Source organism: Xenopus laevis, chromosome 5L (assembly GCF_017654675.1).
Source record: "Xenopus laevis strain J_2021 chromosome 5L, Xenopus_laevis_v10.1, whole genome shotgun sequence".
Classification (NCBI taxonomy): domain Eukaryota; kingdom Metazoa; phylum Chordata; class Amphibia; order Anura; family Pipidae; genus Xenopus; species Xenopus laevis.
Window position 1 is genome coordinate 41,875,966 of NC_054379.1, and position 17,951 is coordinate 41,893,916.

The window sequence follows — 17,951 nt, forward strand, 5'->3', positions numbered from 1 at the left end:
GGACCCTCTGACAATTTCTATCCACAGCAGTGAAGGAAGAATTTCACTGCATAAAGTCAGGTTTCTTATAAAAACGGTGCACATTTTTTAATTAAAGTATATTGGAGATAGGTTTCTTTTTCATTAAAGAAAGTAAAAATGGGATTTTATTTTTTTACCTTTACATGCCCTTTAAATAAAGTATAAAATGTTATATGGTACTGTGATTTGGGATTTTCTACTCTTAGTAATCACTTCTTTCACTCCTACTCTTCATGAGATAAAATTAAATCCAAGGTGAAGGTGTCTTACATTTATCCTAATGCATTCATCGTAATGCTGGAACTACACGCTGCGTCTTCTTGAGATCCGATGTGATGTGATGAAATGGATGCAATGAGACGGATGTGACGACACTAAGGTAAAGTAATAAAAATGTTGGACCATTTCGCTGCATGCATCCCACACGACAGATGTCGACGCAATGCACGACAGTGTCGTATGCACGCAGCATTCGACACGACGTTGCATCCGTCGCATCGGTTTCCTCTCATCGAGACGGATCTCAAGAAGACGCATCGTGTAGTTCTTTGAGTTTTCAGCACCTTGCAAATGCATTTGGTTCACCACTGCCCTTAGTTGCCTCCCCTGCTAAATGAAAAAAATAACACATTTAGGGGGTTATTTAGTAAAATCCAAATTGATCTCATTGTCCCAATAAAAATAGCTTGACCAAACTCCCATGCCCACTTTGCCTTATGTGGTGTTTATACAAATGGCCTGTAGATGTCCCTGTGCTCAAGACTTATACTGTGCATACTTTCTATTCAGCTTGTGGTGATAGAGTTGCTTACTGTTGTGTAATGGCGGCGTGAGCCTGCTAATAAAGCACTGTTATACTCTACTCATCCCAGAAATGGGTTTCACCCAACCAGCTCTGCTGATGGACACTGCTTGTAGAATGGGGCTCTTCTCTGTAAAGAAACACCTTCTTTATCACTGAGGTCTCTATGTTGGCTTGCCAGAAGTCTACCTGTGTACAACCAGGGTAATAACCCACTAATCTCTTGTTGGAGCTTTGGGCTGCCCGGCTATCCTGACTGGCACTAAGTGGGTTCTGACCCACTCCCAGTCTCCTATAACACAAGCTCGCTAATTGTAGCTATTAAAGGAAAACTATACCCCCCAAACAATGTAGGTCTCTATTAAAAGATACTGAGTAAAACAGCTCATGTGTAAAACCCTGCTTCATGTAAATGAACCATTATCATAATAATATACTTTTTTAGTATTATGTGCCATTGGGTAATCATAAATAGAAAATTGCCATTTTAAAAAATAAGGGCCGCCCCCTGAGATCGTAAGATTCACTGTGCACACATACAAACCACATGTAAGGTCACATGAGCCAATTAACAGACAGAGTTCTGCCTTTTGCTTCCTCACTTCTTCCTGTTACAGTTAGTGTTGTAGTATTTCTGGTCAGCTGATCTCTGAGGCAGCACAGATAGAGTCACGAAATGGTGGTTCAAGGCAAGAGATGTAAAAGGACAATATTTATGTAAATATATATTCCAGTTTGGTAAGATTCTTTAATATGTCATTCAATTTGATATAAACTATCTGTTGCTTAAGTATTCATTTTGGGGGTATAGTTTTCCTTTAAGTAAGAGAGGGTTCCCCGGGGGGTCTTACCCCATATTGAGGTTAATGATTCTTTCTCAATGGCTGCTTGTAGCAGTTCCTTGTAGTTCCCAAGAGGAAGAACAACTCCTCTTCCTTTCCCCTAATATTCTGGAAGACACCATTCTATCCCCATAGACAGGGGGTGTTGGTCTTTAAAACTATCCACAGAAAGGGGTGTTTTGATACATGAACAAATGATACAGTGACGACTATTGAAAAAGGTGTCAAATAGCTTACAAATTAAGTATATTATCTAGATTTGGTAAATGCAACCCTAAGGGTTAAAAATGTTCTACAGATCTGACATTTTTGAAATGCATACTGTACATTAGGGTTTATTGCCGAGGTCAAAGTCCAGTTATGGCACCTGATATCCAGAATGCTCGGGACCTGGGGCTTTCCGGATAGGGCAGGGGCGGGCCAGGCCGGCTGGCAACCCCCCCCACACGCGTATTCGCATGCATGCACGTTAATAAATTGACGATAATAATTGGCAAAGAAATCAAGAAATCTTTGAACTGCATGTAACGAAAGGGGTAGGGCCCAATCCAGGACAGCTCTCACCTTGCCTGGATCCAATTCTAGACCCTTGCTGGAAATAATAAACCCCAAAAACTGAACAGAAGAGACTTCAAAGGTACATTTCTCTAGTTTTGCATAAAGATTATTTTCCCTTAGCCTTCATAAGACTTCACAAGCATGATTACGATGCTCACTTAGATTGGAAGAGAAAATAAGAATATCGTCAAGATAGACCACTACGAATACCCCCAGCAGATCTCGAAAGATGTCATTGACAAATTCTTGAAAAACTGCGGGGGCGTTACAGAGCCCAAAGGGCATTAATAAATATTTGTATTGGCCGTCCCTGGTGTTAAATGTCGTTTTCCACTCATCCCCCTCTCTAATACGAATGAGATTGTAAGCACAAGCTTGGTAAAGACTTGGGCACCTTTAACCTGGTCAAATAGCTCAGAAATTAGAGGAAGGGGGTAGCGGTTCTTAATGGTGATTTTATTTAAACCCCTATTGTCTATACAAGGACGAAGACCACCGTCTTTCTTACCCACAAAGAAAAACAAAGCACTGGCAGGAGAATTAGAGGGCCAGATGAAACCTCTCTCAAGGTTTTCTTTGATATAGTCCCTTATTGCTTGGGCTTCAGGTAAAGAAAGAGGATAAGTACGACCACGAGGAGGAGAGGAACCTGGAACTAGGTCAATGGAACAGTCATAGAGTCTATGTGGGGGTAAGGTTTCTGCAGCTTTCTTGGAAAAGACGTCGGCATATGCCGAATAGGCTGCAGGTAAACCCTCTAGTGAGGTAGTTGCTATTATTGGAGGAATACAGACGCCCCCACAATTTGAACCCCACTGAGAAATCTCCCCTGTAACCCAATCAATATGGGGATTATGAACCTGGAGCCAGGGTAATCCCAAAATAAGAGGAGAAGAGGCACCTTCAATAAGAAAAAAGGGCTATCTCCTCACAGTGAGAATCGTTGATACACAATGATAGGAAGACAGTTTTTTTGTTAACTATACCTGACCCTAGGTGTCTTTTGTCCACCGCTAAAATTCTAATGGGGGTACACAGAGGGACCAAAGGAATGCCATGTTTGGCTGCGAAAGCAGCATCCAAAAAATTACCCTTCGCCACAAAAGTGGACAAATTAACAGAGCCCGTAGGCCAGGACAATTTAACTGGTAACAAAACCTTGGAGGCAAATTGGGGAGAGGAAACGCCTGCACCCAAATGGAACTCCCCTTCTCCATTTAGGCTTGGGCGTTTCCAAGCCTCTTAATAATTGTTTAATGACCCTTATCCCCACAGTATATCCATAGCCTGCGTGTCTTTTCCTCAGGAGAAAGATGAGATAGACCTAATTGCATAGGCTCCTCCTGAGGTGAAGACACAGAGAAATCAGAAGACTTAACATTGGTCACAAAGTTAGGTTTTACATAAGTAACCCCAGAAAATTTAGAATTACCCCTTTCACCCCTTCTTTCCCTTTGCCTCCTATCGATCTGAATGGCTAGGGACATGAGATTATCCAGATTGGACGACAAGGGGTAATTCACAATTTAATAGACTCAGAGAGCCCAATACAGAACTGGCTGCGAAGAGCCGTGTCGTTCCAGCCAGTTTCAACTGCCCACCGGCGGAACTCGGTGCAATACACCTCCGCATCCCGTTTTCCCTGGCGTAATTTACGAATCATGGAGTCGGCAGAAGATGCACGATCCGGGTCATCGTAGAGTATCGCCATGGTGCTAAAGAACGTATCTAAGGAAAAACGGGCAGGATCAGAGCAGGGCAATCCAAGGACCCAAATTTGGGGATCACCCTGCAACAGGGTCATCACAAACCTTTTTTCCTCACCAGTTGGGAATGTGTGCGGGAAAAAGCTAAGATACAATTTGCATGCGTCTTTAAAGACAAAAAATTGGGTTTTGTCACCACAGAATTTTGCGGGAAACGCAATCTTGGGTTCATGGGGCTTAGCAGTGTTACCCCACATGGCAGGAGAACCCACAGGAGGAGAGAAACCAGGAACAGGCAGCTGCTGTGGAGCTTGCGGAGTCTCCAGCTGGTGGGTTAAGTTGTGAAAACCCTACAGGAGATAGTTCTGCTTTCTCTCCTGATCCTCCATGCGCTGTAGCAGAGTGGTAAGAAGCGCTTCGGTAGTGGTTGGAGTGGACGCAGCAGCAGCAGCAGCATCAGCGTGACCTTCGTCTTCCATGGCCCGTGATAATGTCAGTTAGTGCCAAGCTCCCTGGTCTCGGCTCGGTCTCGGCTCGGCTTCACCAGTAGTGTGACCGCCTTTGGCTTCGGGAGGAGCCCTCATCGTACTCGGATGCCACCTGGACTTTTCGAGAGGAGCAAGGCGAGGAGTTCTGGCCAGCAAAGGGGCACGAAGGTCGCAGTACAACAGGATAAGACAGATTTATTGTAATTTCATCCATATACGATTGTACAGTACACAGTGAAACTAAACAACGTTTCCTCTAGGACCATGGTGCTACACAACACAACATAGAAGTACCGGACAACAGACAAAAAGTGAAAAATATGCAACTCCTGCAAGACAGGTCAGCATAGTGCAGGGACAGGACAAGACAGCGCACACTCAGCAGATGTAATATGTTAAGTAAATACTGCTTAATGTCAGACATGATGGGTGTATCATTGTGACATGACTGTAGCAAGAACATGATAAAGAACATGACAAAGTGCAGATGTGCTCATAGAGAACAATCTTGAATCCAATCGCTATTTATTTATACAATGGCGTACAGTGGCTGTGTAACGTTGTGGTATATAGTAAGGTCAGATGGAGTGTGTGTGTGTGTGAGAGAGATCTGTCCGGTCCCTGAGTATTCAGGAGCCTTATGGCTTGGGGGAAGAAACTGTTACACAGACTGGTAGCGAAGTCCCTAATGCTTCGGTACCTTTTTCCAGATGGCAGGAGTGTGAACAGTAAGTGTGAGGGGTGTGTTAGATCAGCCACACTGCTGGTGGTTTACGAATGCAGGAGTCGTGTAAATGTCCGTGATGGAAGGAAGAGAGACACCTATGAGCTTCTCTGCTGTCTTCACTATCCTCTGTAGGGTCTAGGGTTGCCACCTTTATGTCTGGCTGAGACCGGGCGGGTTCGTGACATCAGTGGGCGTGTCTGTGACGTCAGCGGGCAGGGCTATGACGCGGCGAACAGCGTTTGGCCGATCGCCGTGTCAATCAAGGGAATCCTGCCCGGTTTTCCTTATTTGGAAAACCGGGCAGGAAGTATAGACCCGGGCAGCCTCTCAAAATACCAGGCTGTCCGGGTCAAAACTGGACAGGTGGCAACCCTAGTAGGGTCTTGCACTCCATGACAGTGCAGTTCCCAGCCCAGACAGTGATACAGCTGCTCAGGATGCTCTCGATAGTCCCTCTATAGCAGGGGTGTCCAAACTATGGCCAAATGTGGCCCGCAGCGTGCAAAAATACCTCCCCCCTCTCAGCATCCAGAAAAAAAAAAAGTTTCCTACAAAGGAGTCATTGGGGGGCGGAACCTACAGTGCTTCAGTGTAGACTCGAGGAAGCTTGTCCTAAACTCGCCTACCCGTGACTGGAGTTTTGAAAGCATGGATCCATTCCCCTTCTACACTGCTGCCTAACCTGGGCTGGATTTCTTGCATCCGATAAACTGTGAGTAACTGCTCCGTGCTTGGCTTGGGGGAGGGGTGGATTTAGTGAGGCTGCAGCCGAGCAAGGGAGTCAGTTACAGATCGAGTGTGTGAGTTACTGTGTGTGTGTATGTGTCATTGTATGTATGTGTGTCTGTGTGTGTCACTGTATGTATGTATTTCACTGTGTGTGTGTGTGTGTCATTGTATGTATGTGTTTCACTGTGTGTGTATCTGTCTGTATGTGTGTCTGTGTGTGTCACTGTATGTATGTGTGTCACTGTGTGTGTGTGTGTGTCATTGTATGTATGTATGTGTGTCTGTGTGTGTCACTGTATGTATGTGTTTCACTCTGTGTGTGTGTGTGTCACTGTATGTATGTGTGTCTGTGTGTGTCACTGTATGTATGTGTTTCACTCTGTGTGTGTGTGTGTCACTGTATGTATGTGTGTCTGTGTGTGTCACTGTATGTATGTGTTTCACTGTGTGTGTGTGTCACTGTATGTATGTGTTTCACTGTGTGTGTGTGTATCTGTCTGTATGTGTGTCACTGTGCGTGTGTGTATCTGTCTGTATGTGTGTGTTACTTATTTACAATTTGTAAAATGAACATGGTAATCAGGGGGTGTGGCCACAAATGGGGCATGGCCACAGTGAGTGGCCCGGCTGTTTGTATATTTTACCGCATATGGCCCTTGGTGAAAAAAGTTCGGACACCCCTACTCTATAGTGTGGCGTAGGGTTGCCACCATTTTCTGGAAAAAAATACTGGCCTTCCTATATATTTATCTTTTTTCCCTATTAATAACATTGGGATCAACCATCATTTTTACCGGCCAGGTGGCCCAAATGAATAAGAAATTTTAATATATATTTGTAAAACAATTCAAGCTCTGTATATGTTGGGGCCTTAAAATTTATTTGCTGTGGGGCCTAGTAAACACCTAGTTACGTCACTGGTACAGGGACATTCTCAGCCATGCGTTGCTTATAGCTAGAAGCATGGCTTTTATTCTCGCTGATACACTTACAGGGCCCCAAACTGGTGAATTTACCTTCAAAGGCTATGCCTGGAAAATCTGCAGCGGTAACAGTGTATAATAAAGGTGCTGAGCAATGCAATCAGCAGCCTCAGAGCTAGACTAGCGGTGTGGGCGGGCCGCGAGATTACGTAGCAATTGCGTCAGCCACTGGGAAGTTGGTGGAAGTGAAGCGGTGGCTTGTGGGAGAGAAGAGGCGAGAGCCGGGGTTCGGAAGTACTTGGATAAATCGTGGAGGTTCGGCCACGTTAAAGTGGTCGGTTTTCTGGGAGCGACTGACAGTTGCAGCTAAGGAAGAAGGAGGGAGTGAGGGTCACGGTCGTCTCAGCAGCTGTACCCCAAACGGCAGCGAGTCGCTAAGGTGAGAAGTGCAGGGCCGCCACTGCTGCAGGGATTTTCTTGTCCTTTGGTAACCCCGAGAGAGTGATACACAGCAAAATGCTCAGCTCGTCCTTTCCGACGTTTAGTCTATAGGCAGAGATCTTCCACCTGCTGCTGCCGAACTGCTCCTGGCAGAGTTGTAGTTTAATGCAGCCTGCTGAAGTTCTGACATTGCTAACTGGAGAGCTGCTGAACACAAAAGCTAAATAACTTAAAAAAACATTATTAAAAATAAATGAAGATTAGTTGCAAATTATCTCCGAATATCACTATCATACTAAAACTTAATTCAAAGGTGAAAAACCCTTTTGAAAGAGAAGTCTTAGCGAAGTCTAGCCATACTATTCCTTGGATTTCCCCTCCCTGCAGGTCTGAGCTTTCCCCCAAAGAAATGTCAAAAGTAATCGTTGCATTTCAGTGGTAACATTTGTTGTATAATTAACATGTGATTAAAAGGATGACCTGTCCTACTAGACAGAAGCTGGATGTTTGTGTTTAGAAAGTAATGATGTGTTGTGTCATTGTCAAAGCTTGAGGCCTGTAATTATTGCACAATAAACAGATGTAGCTCGCAGCCCTCTAGGCGCTGATGAACTAAATATAACTTACTATAATGGGACATATCCTTCAACAACCCAAGGACCACAGGTTCAACATTCTTCACGCAGTCGAGGCTGATTTGAATCCTCTGTTTTATTAATGGGAGCTATTCTAAGAGCTTATGAAGGCTGCAGCAGTTAAATATAAATGTATTTCCTCTGCGCCTAAAGAACAATAACACATTATTAATGGGTTTCATAACAGCGTGTTGTGCTCAGTGCACATCCCTGAGAATTACTGTAACAATCGGCTACATCATTCGTTTATATTCCAAAAAATAAAAAAAACTGGAATTTTTGATTGTATAGCAAATTGTTCTAAGAGGTTTATTACTTTTTTAATAGTATTGGGGCCACATCATTAAACCATGGATTGTAGGCTAGTGAGATAAAGACCAGTAACAACAAGAAATGAAATCATCTTTTATGCAATTACACTCTAGTCTCAGTTTTTTATATTTTTGTAATCGACATACTGTAATTCTAGAAATAGTTTTATGTGAAATGTCTGTTTGCTTTGTAGGGATTTCAGGCCCAAGCCATATATATGTATTTCTTATTTCCCACATAGTTAGTTCTAGCACCTAGTTTTATAGAAAAGCCAATAGTACATAAGCTGAAACTTTGCCAATTTGGTGTATGCCTATGGCCGAATAAATCACCTTCATTTTACCTAGCAGTAGTGTGGTGCTTATTTATTAAAATCCGAATGTTAAAATCTCAAAAAATTTGATTTTTTTTTTACTAGAAAACTAGATTTATTATACCTCAAAGCTGCAAAAAGCTTGAATCCGAAAATCCACCATCTCAGACCTGTCGAGATGGTGGATTTAGTTTTTCGCTCGAGTTTTTCCGTGATCCGATAAAATCAAGTTTTTTATTAATAAATAAGCATGGGAGTTTGGTCGTGTTTTTTTTTTTTAATAAAATATGAGATAAATTTGGATTTTAGTAAATAACCCTCTAAATGTATGTGTTTTAGGGTCAGTCCACGTGAGCAGATTCGGGGAGATTAGTCGCCCCAGCGACAAATCGCCTCTTCTTCGGGGCGACAATCTCCCAGAACTGCCTTCCCCCTGCCCTCCGCCGGCTAAAATGAAAATCGACTGCGGCAATGCACACGCGGGGCTTCGTTTTCCGAAGTCGTCCTTGTGAGGCCCCAAATCTGCTCGTGTGGACTAACCCTTAGGGTGGTGACACACACACAGGGGCAAATTCATCAAGGGTCGCAAAATCGAGGGTTAGTTAACCCTCGATATTCGACTGGGAATGAAAATCCTTCGACTTCGAATATCGAAGTCTAAGGATTTTGCGCAAATACTTCGATCAAACGATCAAAGGAATAATCGCTCAATCGAACGATTAAATCCTTCGAATCGAAAGATTCGAAGGATTTTAATCCAACGATCGAAGGATTATCCTTCAACCAAAAAAACTTAGCCAAGCCTATGGGGACCTTCCCCATAGGCTAACATTGGGTTCGGTAGCTTTTAGGTGGCGAACTAGGGGGTTGAAGTTTTTTCTTAAAGAGACAGTACTTCGACTATCGAATGGTCGAATAGTCAAACGATTTTTAGTTCGAATCCTTCGATTCAAAGTCGTAGTCGAAGGTCGAAGTAGCCCATTCGATGGTCGAAGTAGCCAAAAAAACACTTCGAAATTCTAAGTATTTTTTCTTCTATTCCTTCACTCGAAGTTAATGAATTGGCTCCTAAGATTCCGGGGAGATTAGTCGCCCAGCAACAAATCGCCTCTTCTTTGGGCAACTAATCTCCCCTAAATCTCCCCCCAATCTAGCCGGCGGGATTGCACTCGGAGCTCTTCATTTACTGAAGTTGCATCACGAGGAAACTTTGGGCGACTTCGGCAGGGCCGGAACTAGGGGTAGGCAGAGTAGGCACGTGCCTAGGGCGCAAAGCTGGGGGGGCGCCAGCCACGCGCCTCCTCTGTCGCCTACCCCCAGTACAGTGCCCGACTCTTTGCGGTTTTTACGGATACTTGGGCTCCTCCGCATGCGCGCGATTACATTTCTCTCCGAATGCACACATTCGTACTAATTCGCGCATGCGCAGAAGAGCAAAAGAAGAAAAACCACGCTTCTTGCGCATGCGCACGCAAGCGCCACCTTGCGCATGCGCACTTGTGCTAAACCGGCGCCGCGTCCGCCGGCTTGCCTTGGGCGCCTGTGCGGCACGGCCCGGGTCTGGACTTCGGAAAACAAAGCGTTCTGAGTGCCATCCCTCGGGATTTAAATTCTAGCCGGCGGGAAGGCATTTAAGGTAGATCGCCTGAAGAAGGGGAGATTTATCGCTGGGCGACTGATCTTCCCCGAATCTTGGCGTGTGTCACCACCCTTAGGCAGGTAAGGGTTCTCCTGGGAACACCTGGCACCTTTTCTTGGTTTATTTTAGTATGTGGGTTTCTCCAGTATCCTTCAGTGTTGTTTCTTTAGGTGTAAAGCAATAAGAAATTGAACCAAATAATAAATAATATCTCTTTATAAGTAGCGCAAATACAGTGTTCTATGATCTCTTTATGGAGGTGCGTGTGACATTTCTAGTATTCATTGGAATGCGGTGGTGCTCACGCAAAAAGCAGTAAACCGATATAGATGCATGTGAACATTGTGTGTGCGATTTAGGAAGAAGAAAAACTAGCATTGAAGCGGTATCTGGATTGTATACATTCACTGCACTACTGGTTCTGACTTCTTAAATAATGTAGCAGAAGCCAGCTGATTAACAGATCTGGAGCACAGCTGACCAATTCTACACTGTCAGATCCAGAAAGCAATTAACGAGCACTGCTCTCAATTGCAATTGCATTTGTAAATAACGTTAAAACTACTGAACGTGTGTCCTGTGAAATGGAAAGTTGCATAGAATACAAAAATCAGTTTTTTGGGTGGAGAACCCGGGACATATACCATACTTTTGTACTTTAGCTTCATCAATTCTTTTTATCAATAAAATTGAATAAAACGTTTAGTTTCATATACCTTTTGGGTCCACTTTCTCTGTTATCCTTGCATTTCTTATCTCGCTCCTCCCTTTCTCTTCATTTCCTGTGCTGGTATCTGCACAGCCAGCTAGGGCGGCCGTCGGCTGTCTCTTTTTTGACTTTATTTTCTGCTAGCAGCAGCCACTGAGAAGGACTGGGCGTGCATAGGGGGAGGTGCTGGTTACAGATGTCACTCACGCCGGGATCCTTCTCAGAGCTGCTTAAGCTCATCCCCGGCCAGCTTGCCTGTGCACGAGCAGACAGCCTTGTGCACCTGCAGACATAGCAATCGTGAAGGTCTGCTGCATTCCTCTTTCAACAAGCGATTCGAGCCTCAGCCTGCTAGAAGTGAGTCAAGGGGAATCAAGCTACTGACAAGGGCTTTGTTGACAGAAGCACAGCTGCGGAATACTTTAGATAGAGTGGGGAGAGAAGTCTTGCCGGCTGGCGCTTTAGGCATTGGCAGAACTACCGGATGGGGCCGCAACCTAGCAATGGTGTCAGGAGCAAGGTAAAGGGGACCGGGTTTTCCATGGCCACGGCGAGCTTTGCGGTGTCCTGAAGGGCCCCGGGCCCCATCCACAGAAGTACTTGAGCCAGAATGACAATTGCAAGTAGGGAGCAGAAGCACTTAGTGTGCATCTTTGTGAATGTGCAAGTGTGTGTGTATGTTTGTATGTATGTGTGAGTGTGCAGCTGTGTGAGTATATGTGTGTGAGTGTGCATGTGTGTGAGTGTATGTAAGTATGTGAGTGTGTATGTAAGTGTGCATGTGTGTGAGTGTGCGTGCATGTGAGTGTGCATGTGTGTGTATGTGTGAGTGTGTGTATGTGTGAGTGTATGTGAGTGTGCATGTGTGTGAGTGTATATGTGAGTGTGCATATGTAATATTGCATATGAATTCTCATGTATGACACTCTGGCTACTACAATATCAACACCCGGTATGTGTATTATGTGCCATGAGACCCCCTAACAGTATGGAGACCCTTGAAAGCCTTATATTTTCCAAAATTACACATTCTGAAGAATCTAAAATGGGTAAATGTCTTTCTACTGCAAAGCTATGCTAAACATAATGCTTTTTATGAAATTTCTGAAAAAATCAGGCAGCAGCATAGGACAGTTATGTGCAGATTGGGAAAAGACATTTACACAGGCAGGGAGATGGGAGGGGTTTTCCAAGCTACAGCAGAGTTCAGCCTGTCAGTCAGTGATGTGACCATTTCCTGTGAGAGAATGAACAGACACGCCCATCTCTCATTTCAGCCTAGCTTCTGACCTGAGAGGTTCTCTCTGCAGCTCTGATGCAATCACACTTTTAGCAGGTAAAATGCATTCAAAAGGTTTTTTTTCCTGCATCATTACATTGTTTGAGGAAAGGTTAATCATATATCTGAATATGAGGGTTATGCAAAATGTCCCCTTTAAGTTCCGTGTTCATTCCCAGCAGTGGTTTGCGCATGTGAGTGGGGCATTGCAACATCCCTGTTGTTTAGGCCTGTAATCAGACTGTCTCTTAAATTCTGTTTCCTGGAAGCAGCCTGTTTATTTCATTTGAAGATTATCGTTGTGACAGTAGCTATTGCAGGCGTATGTCTGCTGGATTATTCCACAAGCCCTGTTTACCTCGTAGTTGCAGTGGCCACATGATGGCTGTTGTTGCTGCTGGCTGAAGCTATTCAAGCATGTGCATTCGCTTCTGTAACTCCTTTAAAAGTAACGATCAGCAATATATGACTTTAAAAAGTCACACTTTTTTTTCTTCTTTGAATAGATTTTAATTAGCATTTTTTTGTGTAATATAATAGTTAGGGGAAGGGATACAGAAAGAAAAGGAAGGGGAGGGGTGGTTGTCACACATTGACCAGGTAATCGCGTTCACATTGCAGTGTTGTACAGGGTTACAGTAAATTGAAAGATCTCCTTACTTATGTTCGCACATCCACCCGGCTGTTTTATCAAGCCCTCTGAACTCTATAGAGTGCAGGTTATGACTCCCTGGGGGCCTCCTGTTATAGCTGAATAGGCTCACTAAGCGATGCTTTGTTTATATGTGTCTGTCTCTTTGAACATAAACCAACCTAACCAGGTGTTCCTAATGTTTTTCCTTTGCTTCTCCGTTTGGGCCAAGAGTTCCTCGAATTTTGCTAACCCATTTATCCTGCCCAGCCACTCTTTTTAAAGGAAAACTAAACCCCCTCAATAAGAAAAGCCCCTACCTACTACCCTAGCTAGTCCCCCCTCCTTGCTTCCCCCCTGCATTGTTGATTACCCCTAACACAGTACAGGAATGCTCGGGACCTGGGGTTTTCTGGATAACGTCTCTTTCCGTAATTTGGATCTTCATAACCAAGTCTACTATAAAATTATGTAAACATTAAATAAACCCAAATAGGCTGGTTTTGCTTCCAATAAAGCTTAAATGGATACTGTCATGGGAAAAAAAATCAAAATGAATCAGTTAATAGTGTTGCTCCAGCAGAATTCTGCACTGAAATCCATTTCTCAAAAGAGCAAACAGATTTTTTATATTCAATTTTGAAATCTGACATGGGGCTAGACATATTGTCAATTTCCCAGCTGCCCCATGTCATGTGACTTGTGCTCTGATAAACTTCAATAACTCTTTACTGCTGTACTGCAATTTGGAGTGATATTACCCCCTTCCTTTCACCCCCAGCAGCCAAACAAAAGAACAATGGGAAGGTAACCAGATAGCAGCTCCCTAACACAAGATAACAGCTGCCTGGTAGATCTAAGAACAGCACTCAATAGTAAAAACCCATGTCCCACTGAGACACAGTCAGTTACATTGAGAAGGAAAAACAGCAGCCTGCCAGAAAGCATTTCTCTTCTAAAGTGCAGGCACAAGTCACATGACCAGGGGCAGCTGGGAAATTGACAAAATGTCTAGCCCCATGTCAGATTTCAAAATTGAATATTAAAAAATCTGTTTGCTCGTTTGAAAAATGGATTTCAGTGCAGAATTCTGCTGGAACAGCACTATTAACTGATTCAATTTGAAATTTTTTTTTCCCATGACAGTATCCCTTTAATTATATCTTAGTTCAGATCAAGTGCAAGCTACTGTTTTATTATTACAGAGAAAAGGGAAATAATTTTTAAAGATTTGGATTATTTGATTATAATGGAGTGTATGGGAGACGGCCTTTCCGTAATTCAGAACTTTCTGGATAACAGGTTTCCGGATAACGGATTCCATACCTTTACTCGCATATCAGTGCAGAGTAAGCGTAACGGAGCTCATAGGCGACATCTTTCAGGCTCTATATTATTCTTCCTTGAACGCCGTATTGGCGCATGCACAGTTGGAGAAGTCTTTCTGTTCGCAGCAACTGTGCATGTTCCAAAGGTGTTGGAAATTGCCGATGGGAAGGAATACCCGAATACCGAAGAGCCGGAAGATGCGTTTACTCTGCACAGATACTCAAGTACTGTGTTAGGGTCACTTTCAGGGGTAATCAACTATGCTGGAGGGGGGAGCAGGGAGGGGAGACTATCTAGGGTACTAGATAGGGGATTTTGTTATTGGGTGGTTTAGTTCTCCTTTAACAGTGGGAATAGCAGAGGTTTTCAACTTATTGGGAATAAGAAGTTTGGCTGCATTAAGTAAGACTCTCTTTATGGTAGAATCGAGCAACGCTTCTCCACTGTCAGTTTTTAAGAAGAGCAAGGAGTGAGCAGGGGTATCTGACACTTACCGTCCTAGTATTTGTGAGCATGAATATAATACCTGCTCCCAGTAAGGCCTAAGCAATGTGCACCCCCAAAAGATGTGAAGGAGGGTACCTGTTTCAGTTTTGCACCTCTAGCACACGTTGCTAGCACTGGGGTCTATTTCAGTTTCTGAGGGGCGTAATACAATCTGGACAGAAGCTTATCATTCAGCTCCTGAATCTTGCAACACCGTGAGCTAAAAAGGAGTGTTTTCATGCCCTACTCAATGGCCTCTTCTAGATCTCTTTCCCAAGATCGAACAAAAATCAAGTGCTTCCTAGTTTCCGGAGGGGCTTGGAATCTATATAGAGCTGAAATTGCTTGCTTTGGCAGGGTTTCGTTGATTCAAAGCAACTTTTCTTTTTGTTGTTGATGAGGTTATTATAGTATTATCATTTTATAGATCACTGTTTTGAACCAAAACTATTTACAGTCATTTCTTACTCCACATAGGGATTACAGTTGTAAGGTAATTTTACATGTCCCAATAGCCTGTGCCAATCACAAATGTACTTTCGTTCTTCTAAAACTGCTTATTAATCGCCTGATTCCGCAGCTCAAGAAAGATGAATGTGCTGATGTATGAAATACGCCTGCAGCTGTTCACCCATTCATATACATGGCACGTTCTGAAATAGAAGCCCCTGTAGAGCAGCCTGGTTATGGGCAGTTAAATTGCACTTGCTGAATAATGTCTCCGGCTCTGTCCAATGACCGAACATCTGATACATATTCTCTGTCACTGGATGGTTGGCCCATTGGATCATTCACACTTTGGCATGTTGCTCAAGTAACCTATTGAAAAGGTATCTGTGATGAATGTATTGGTGTTGGATTCTAAAGTATTTTCCTTTAAAATAAAGTCACTGTGCCAGATTTATATCAATGTATGTTTAAAGCATTGTTTGTGTTGCTTATACTGCTTGCTCTTTGGTTAATCTTTGTCTCAATGAGACGATGGCTTTGTCTCATGTGAAAGATGAGAGATTGGCTGCTTCAGACTTAATTTTCAGCCATCAGACATTTGGGTACCTATGGTTTACCTGCAAGAATTTTTCGGGTTGCAGGTAGGATTTGTGGAAATGGCTGTGAGTGCAGGTTGACTGGTCTTAAGGTCCCCATAGACGCAAAGATTTTTCTTTGGTGAACGACCAATCCGTCAAGTTATTGCGAAGTTAGTGGGAATCAAACTATCTTACGATTTTTCGTCATGTGTCAGAAAATTGATCGGTCCCAGTGCAATCTATCTATGTTTGCAGGGCCAAGCAGGCAGCTACTCTGAGTTTTGCTGGCAATATCGCCCGAAAATGGTCTTTTTAGTTGATGGACACATCGTACATTTAAAGATCGTTTCGAGATAATTGTGGTCTCACGATAACGAAAAGATCTTTTAAAAATCTTTACATCTAAGGCCTGCTTTACCTTCCCCAGTTTCTGATGAAGTCAGTTTTGCGTTATCACTTTCAATCGAATCTGATGTGACATCATTTCTGGTTTCATGGTGGCCAGCAGGTAGTGGGTCAAGTTATGAATAAGGCTATTGTGTGTCCAGGTAGATGACAATGCAGGAAGCAGTAATGGATCTCTGTCTTTTTCAGATCTCAGGAATTGGGCCCATGCAGGACTCTACCTACTGGTATGTCTGTTTAATTCCCCCCCCTCCCCGATATTTTTTTGTAGCAGTTAAAGAACATAGAGTGGGAGAACACAGAACTGATTATTAAACAGGAAAAATGGCACAGCAACTCATTGTCATGATAAAGTATGAAGCCAGCCCATAATTGTGTGGCTTTTTTTTTATCCTTAAATCTTGCCTGACACTTTTTGGCCTAATAATTTTTCTTTCAGTAGTTTTGGTAGACCGGGGAGTTGCTAACTGGCCACATCCACTGCTGGAATTAGGTTAAAAATGCCATATTTACATATTGAACTTCTTGTACCAGTCTAATGTGTCAGCTTCTCAATAGCAGCAATGATCCCGGACTTTAAACTTGTCACAGGGGGTCACCATATTGGAAAGTGTCGGTGACACTCACATGCTCAGTGGGCTCTAAACACCTGTTGAGAAGCTAAGCTTAGGGGTCGTCACAAATTATCAAGCAGAAAATGAGCTTTGCCAGTTATATAAGCTGATGCTATAAGGCTGATTATTAAATTCTGATGCTAATTGCTCTGGTTAATGAGCTGCCATGTAGTAGTTATCTAAATTAATTACTAATCAACCTTATATTGTGACATTTCTATTCTGTATATACAATATATTGAGTCGGTCCCTAAGCTCAGTAAGTGACAGCAGCACAGAATATGTGCAGTTAATCCGCAGAAAAGAAGATGGGGAGCTACTGGGGCATCTTTGGAGACACAGGTCTCTACTCTACTGCTAAAGGGCTGTGTTGCCTTGGGCTGGTAGAGAAGCTCAAACTATAATGTACATAATTTCTTGCCTACTTCTTTAGATAGGCTTTAGTTCTCCTTTAAAGCTTCTTGCAACAGGAATGGTGGAGGATACCACGCTTAGTATGTAATCTGTGCTTTTGGTCTGACATCTGTCAAATTGTGTCACCCAGTCATTCTGTGAACAGCTCATTATAGAACAATTTAATGGCATAGTAGAGCAGGAAGTCATTGAACTGCAGGAGATGGTATTTACAGTCTATTTTTGGGGGCAGTCTATTTTCATAGCATTGGAATAGTACATTCTGTGTGGGATTGCCAACATAAAGTTTTCTTGTTTTGGATCCATTTATGACGATTTCATTATGTGGTTCTTTTAAAGGCACACTTTTTTTTTTTTTTTATGCTTGTTTGGATTTGGTACGGATTTCTTCTTCTGGTCTCAATGACCAGAGTCCTGACTATAGTCCACACTTGTGTATAATGGAATATTAGTTTATTATCCTAGCAGATGATTAAAAAAGAACTAAACCCTAAAAATGAATATGGCTAAAATGCCATATTTTATATATACCGGTATATAGATATTATTTAACAAGCCTAAAGTTTCAGTTTCTCAATAGCAGCAATGACCCAGGCCTTCAAACTTGTCACAGGGGGTCACCATCTTGGAAAGTGTCTGTGACACTCACATGCTCAGTGAGCTCTCAGCAGCTGTTGAGAAGCTAAGCTTAGGGGTCGTCACAAATTATCCAGCAGAAAATGAGTTAGGTCTGTAATATAAACTGATACTAAAGGGCAGATTATTAAATTCTGATGCTATTTGCATGGTTGCTGTGCTGCCAAGTAGTAATTCTCTGTATTAATTACTAATCAGCCTTATATTGTGACATGTATATTCTCTATGTACAGTATATAGGCAGAGCTGTGGAGTCGGAAGCAATTTTGGGTATCTGGAGTGGC

At 43.1% G+C, this 17,951-nt stretch overlaps 1 protein-coding gene and 1 long non-coding RNA gene across 9 annotated transcripts in view; one reads left to right on the forward strand and one right to left on the reverse strand.

Moving 5' to 3' along the window:
- Positions 1 to 133: 133 nt before the first annotated feature.
- LOC121393650 lies at positions 134 to 10,964 on the reverse strand. Its single transcript, XR_005961220.1, has 3 exons — positions 10,853 to 10,964; positions 7,865 to 8,019; positions 134 to 630 (listed from the first exon to the last, which is right to left on the reverse strand). It is a non-coding gene; the product is annotated as an uncharacterized LOC121393650 (long non-coding RNA).
- The window catches only part of fbxo30.L (F-box protein 30 L homeolog), a 34,057-nt gene continuing 21,654 nt past the window's right edge, over positions 5,549 to 17,951 (forward strand). The window contains exons 1-2 of one of the 8 annotated variants that reach the window (XM_041562048.1): positions 5,549 to 5,856; positions 16,193 to 16,230. Coding sequence is in view for 1 of the 8 variants with exons in the window: in XM_018261596.2 (XP_018117085.1) it covers positions 11,349 to 11,365 (17 nt within the window). In the remaining 7 variants the exon portion in view is untranslated. 8 annotated transcript variants of the gene reach the window in all.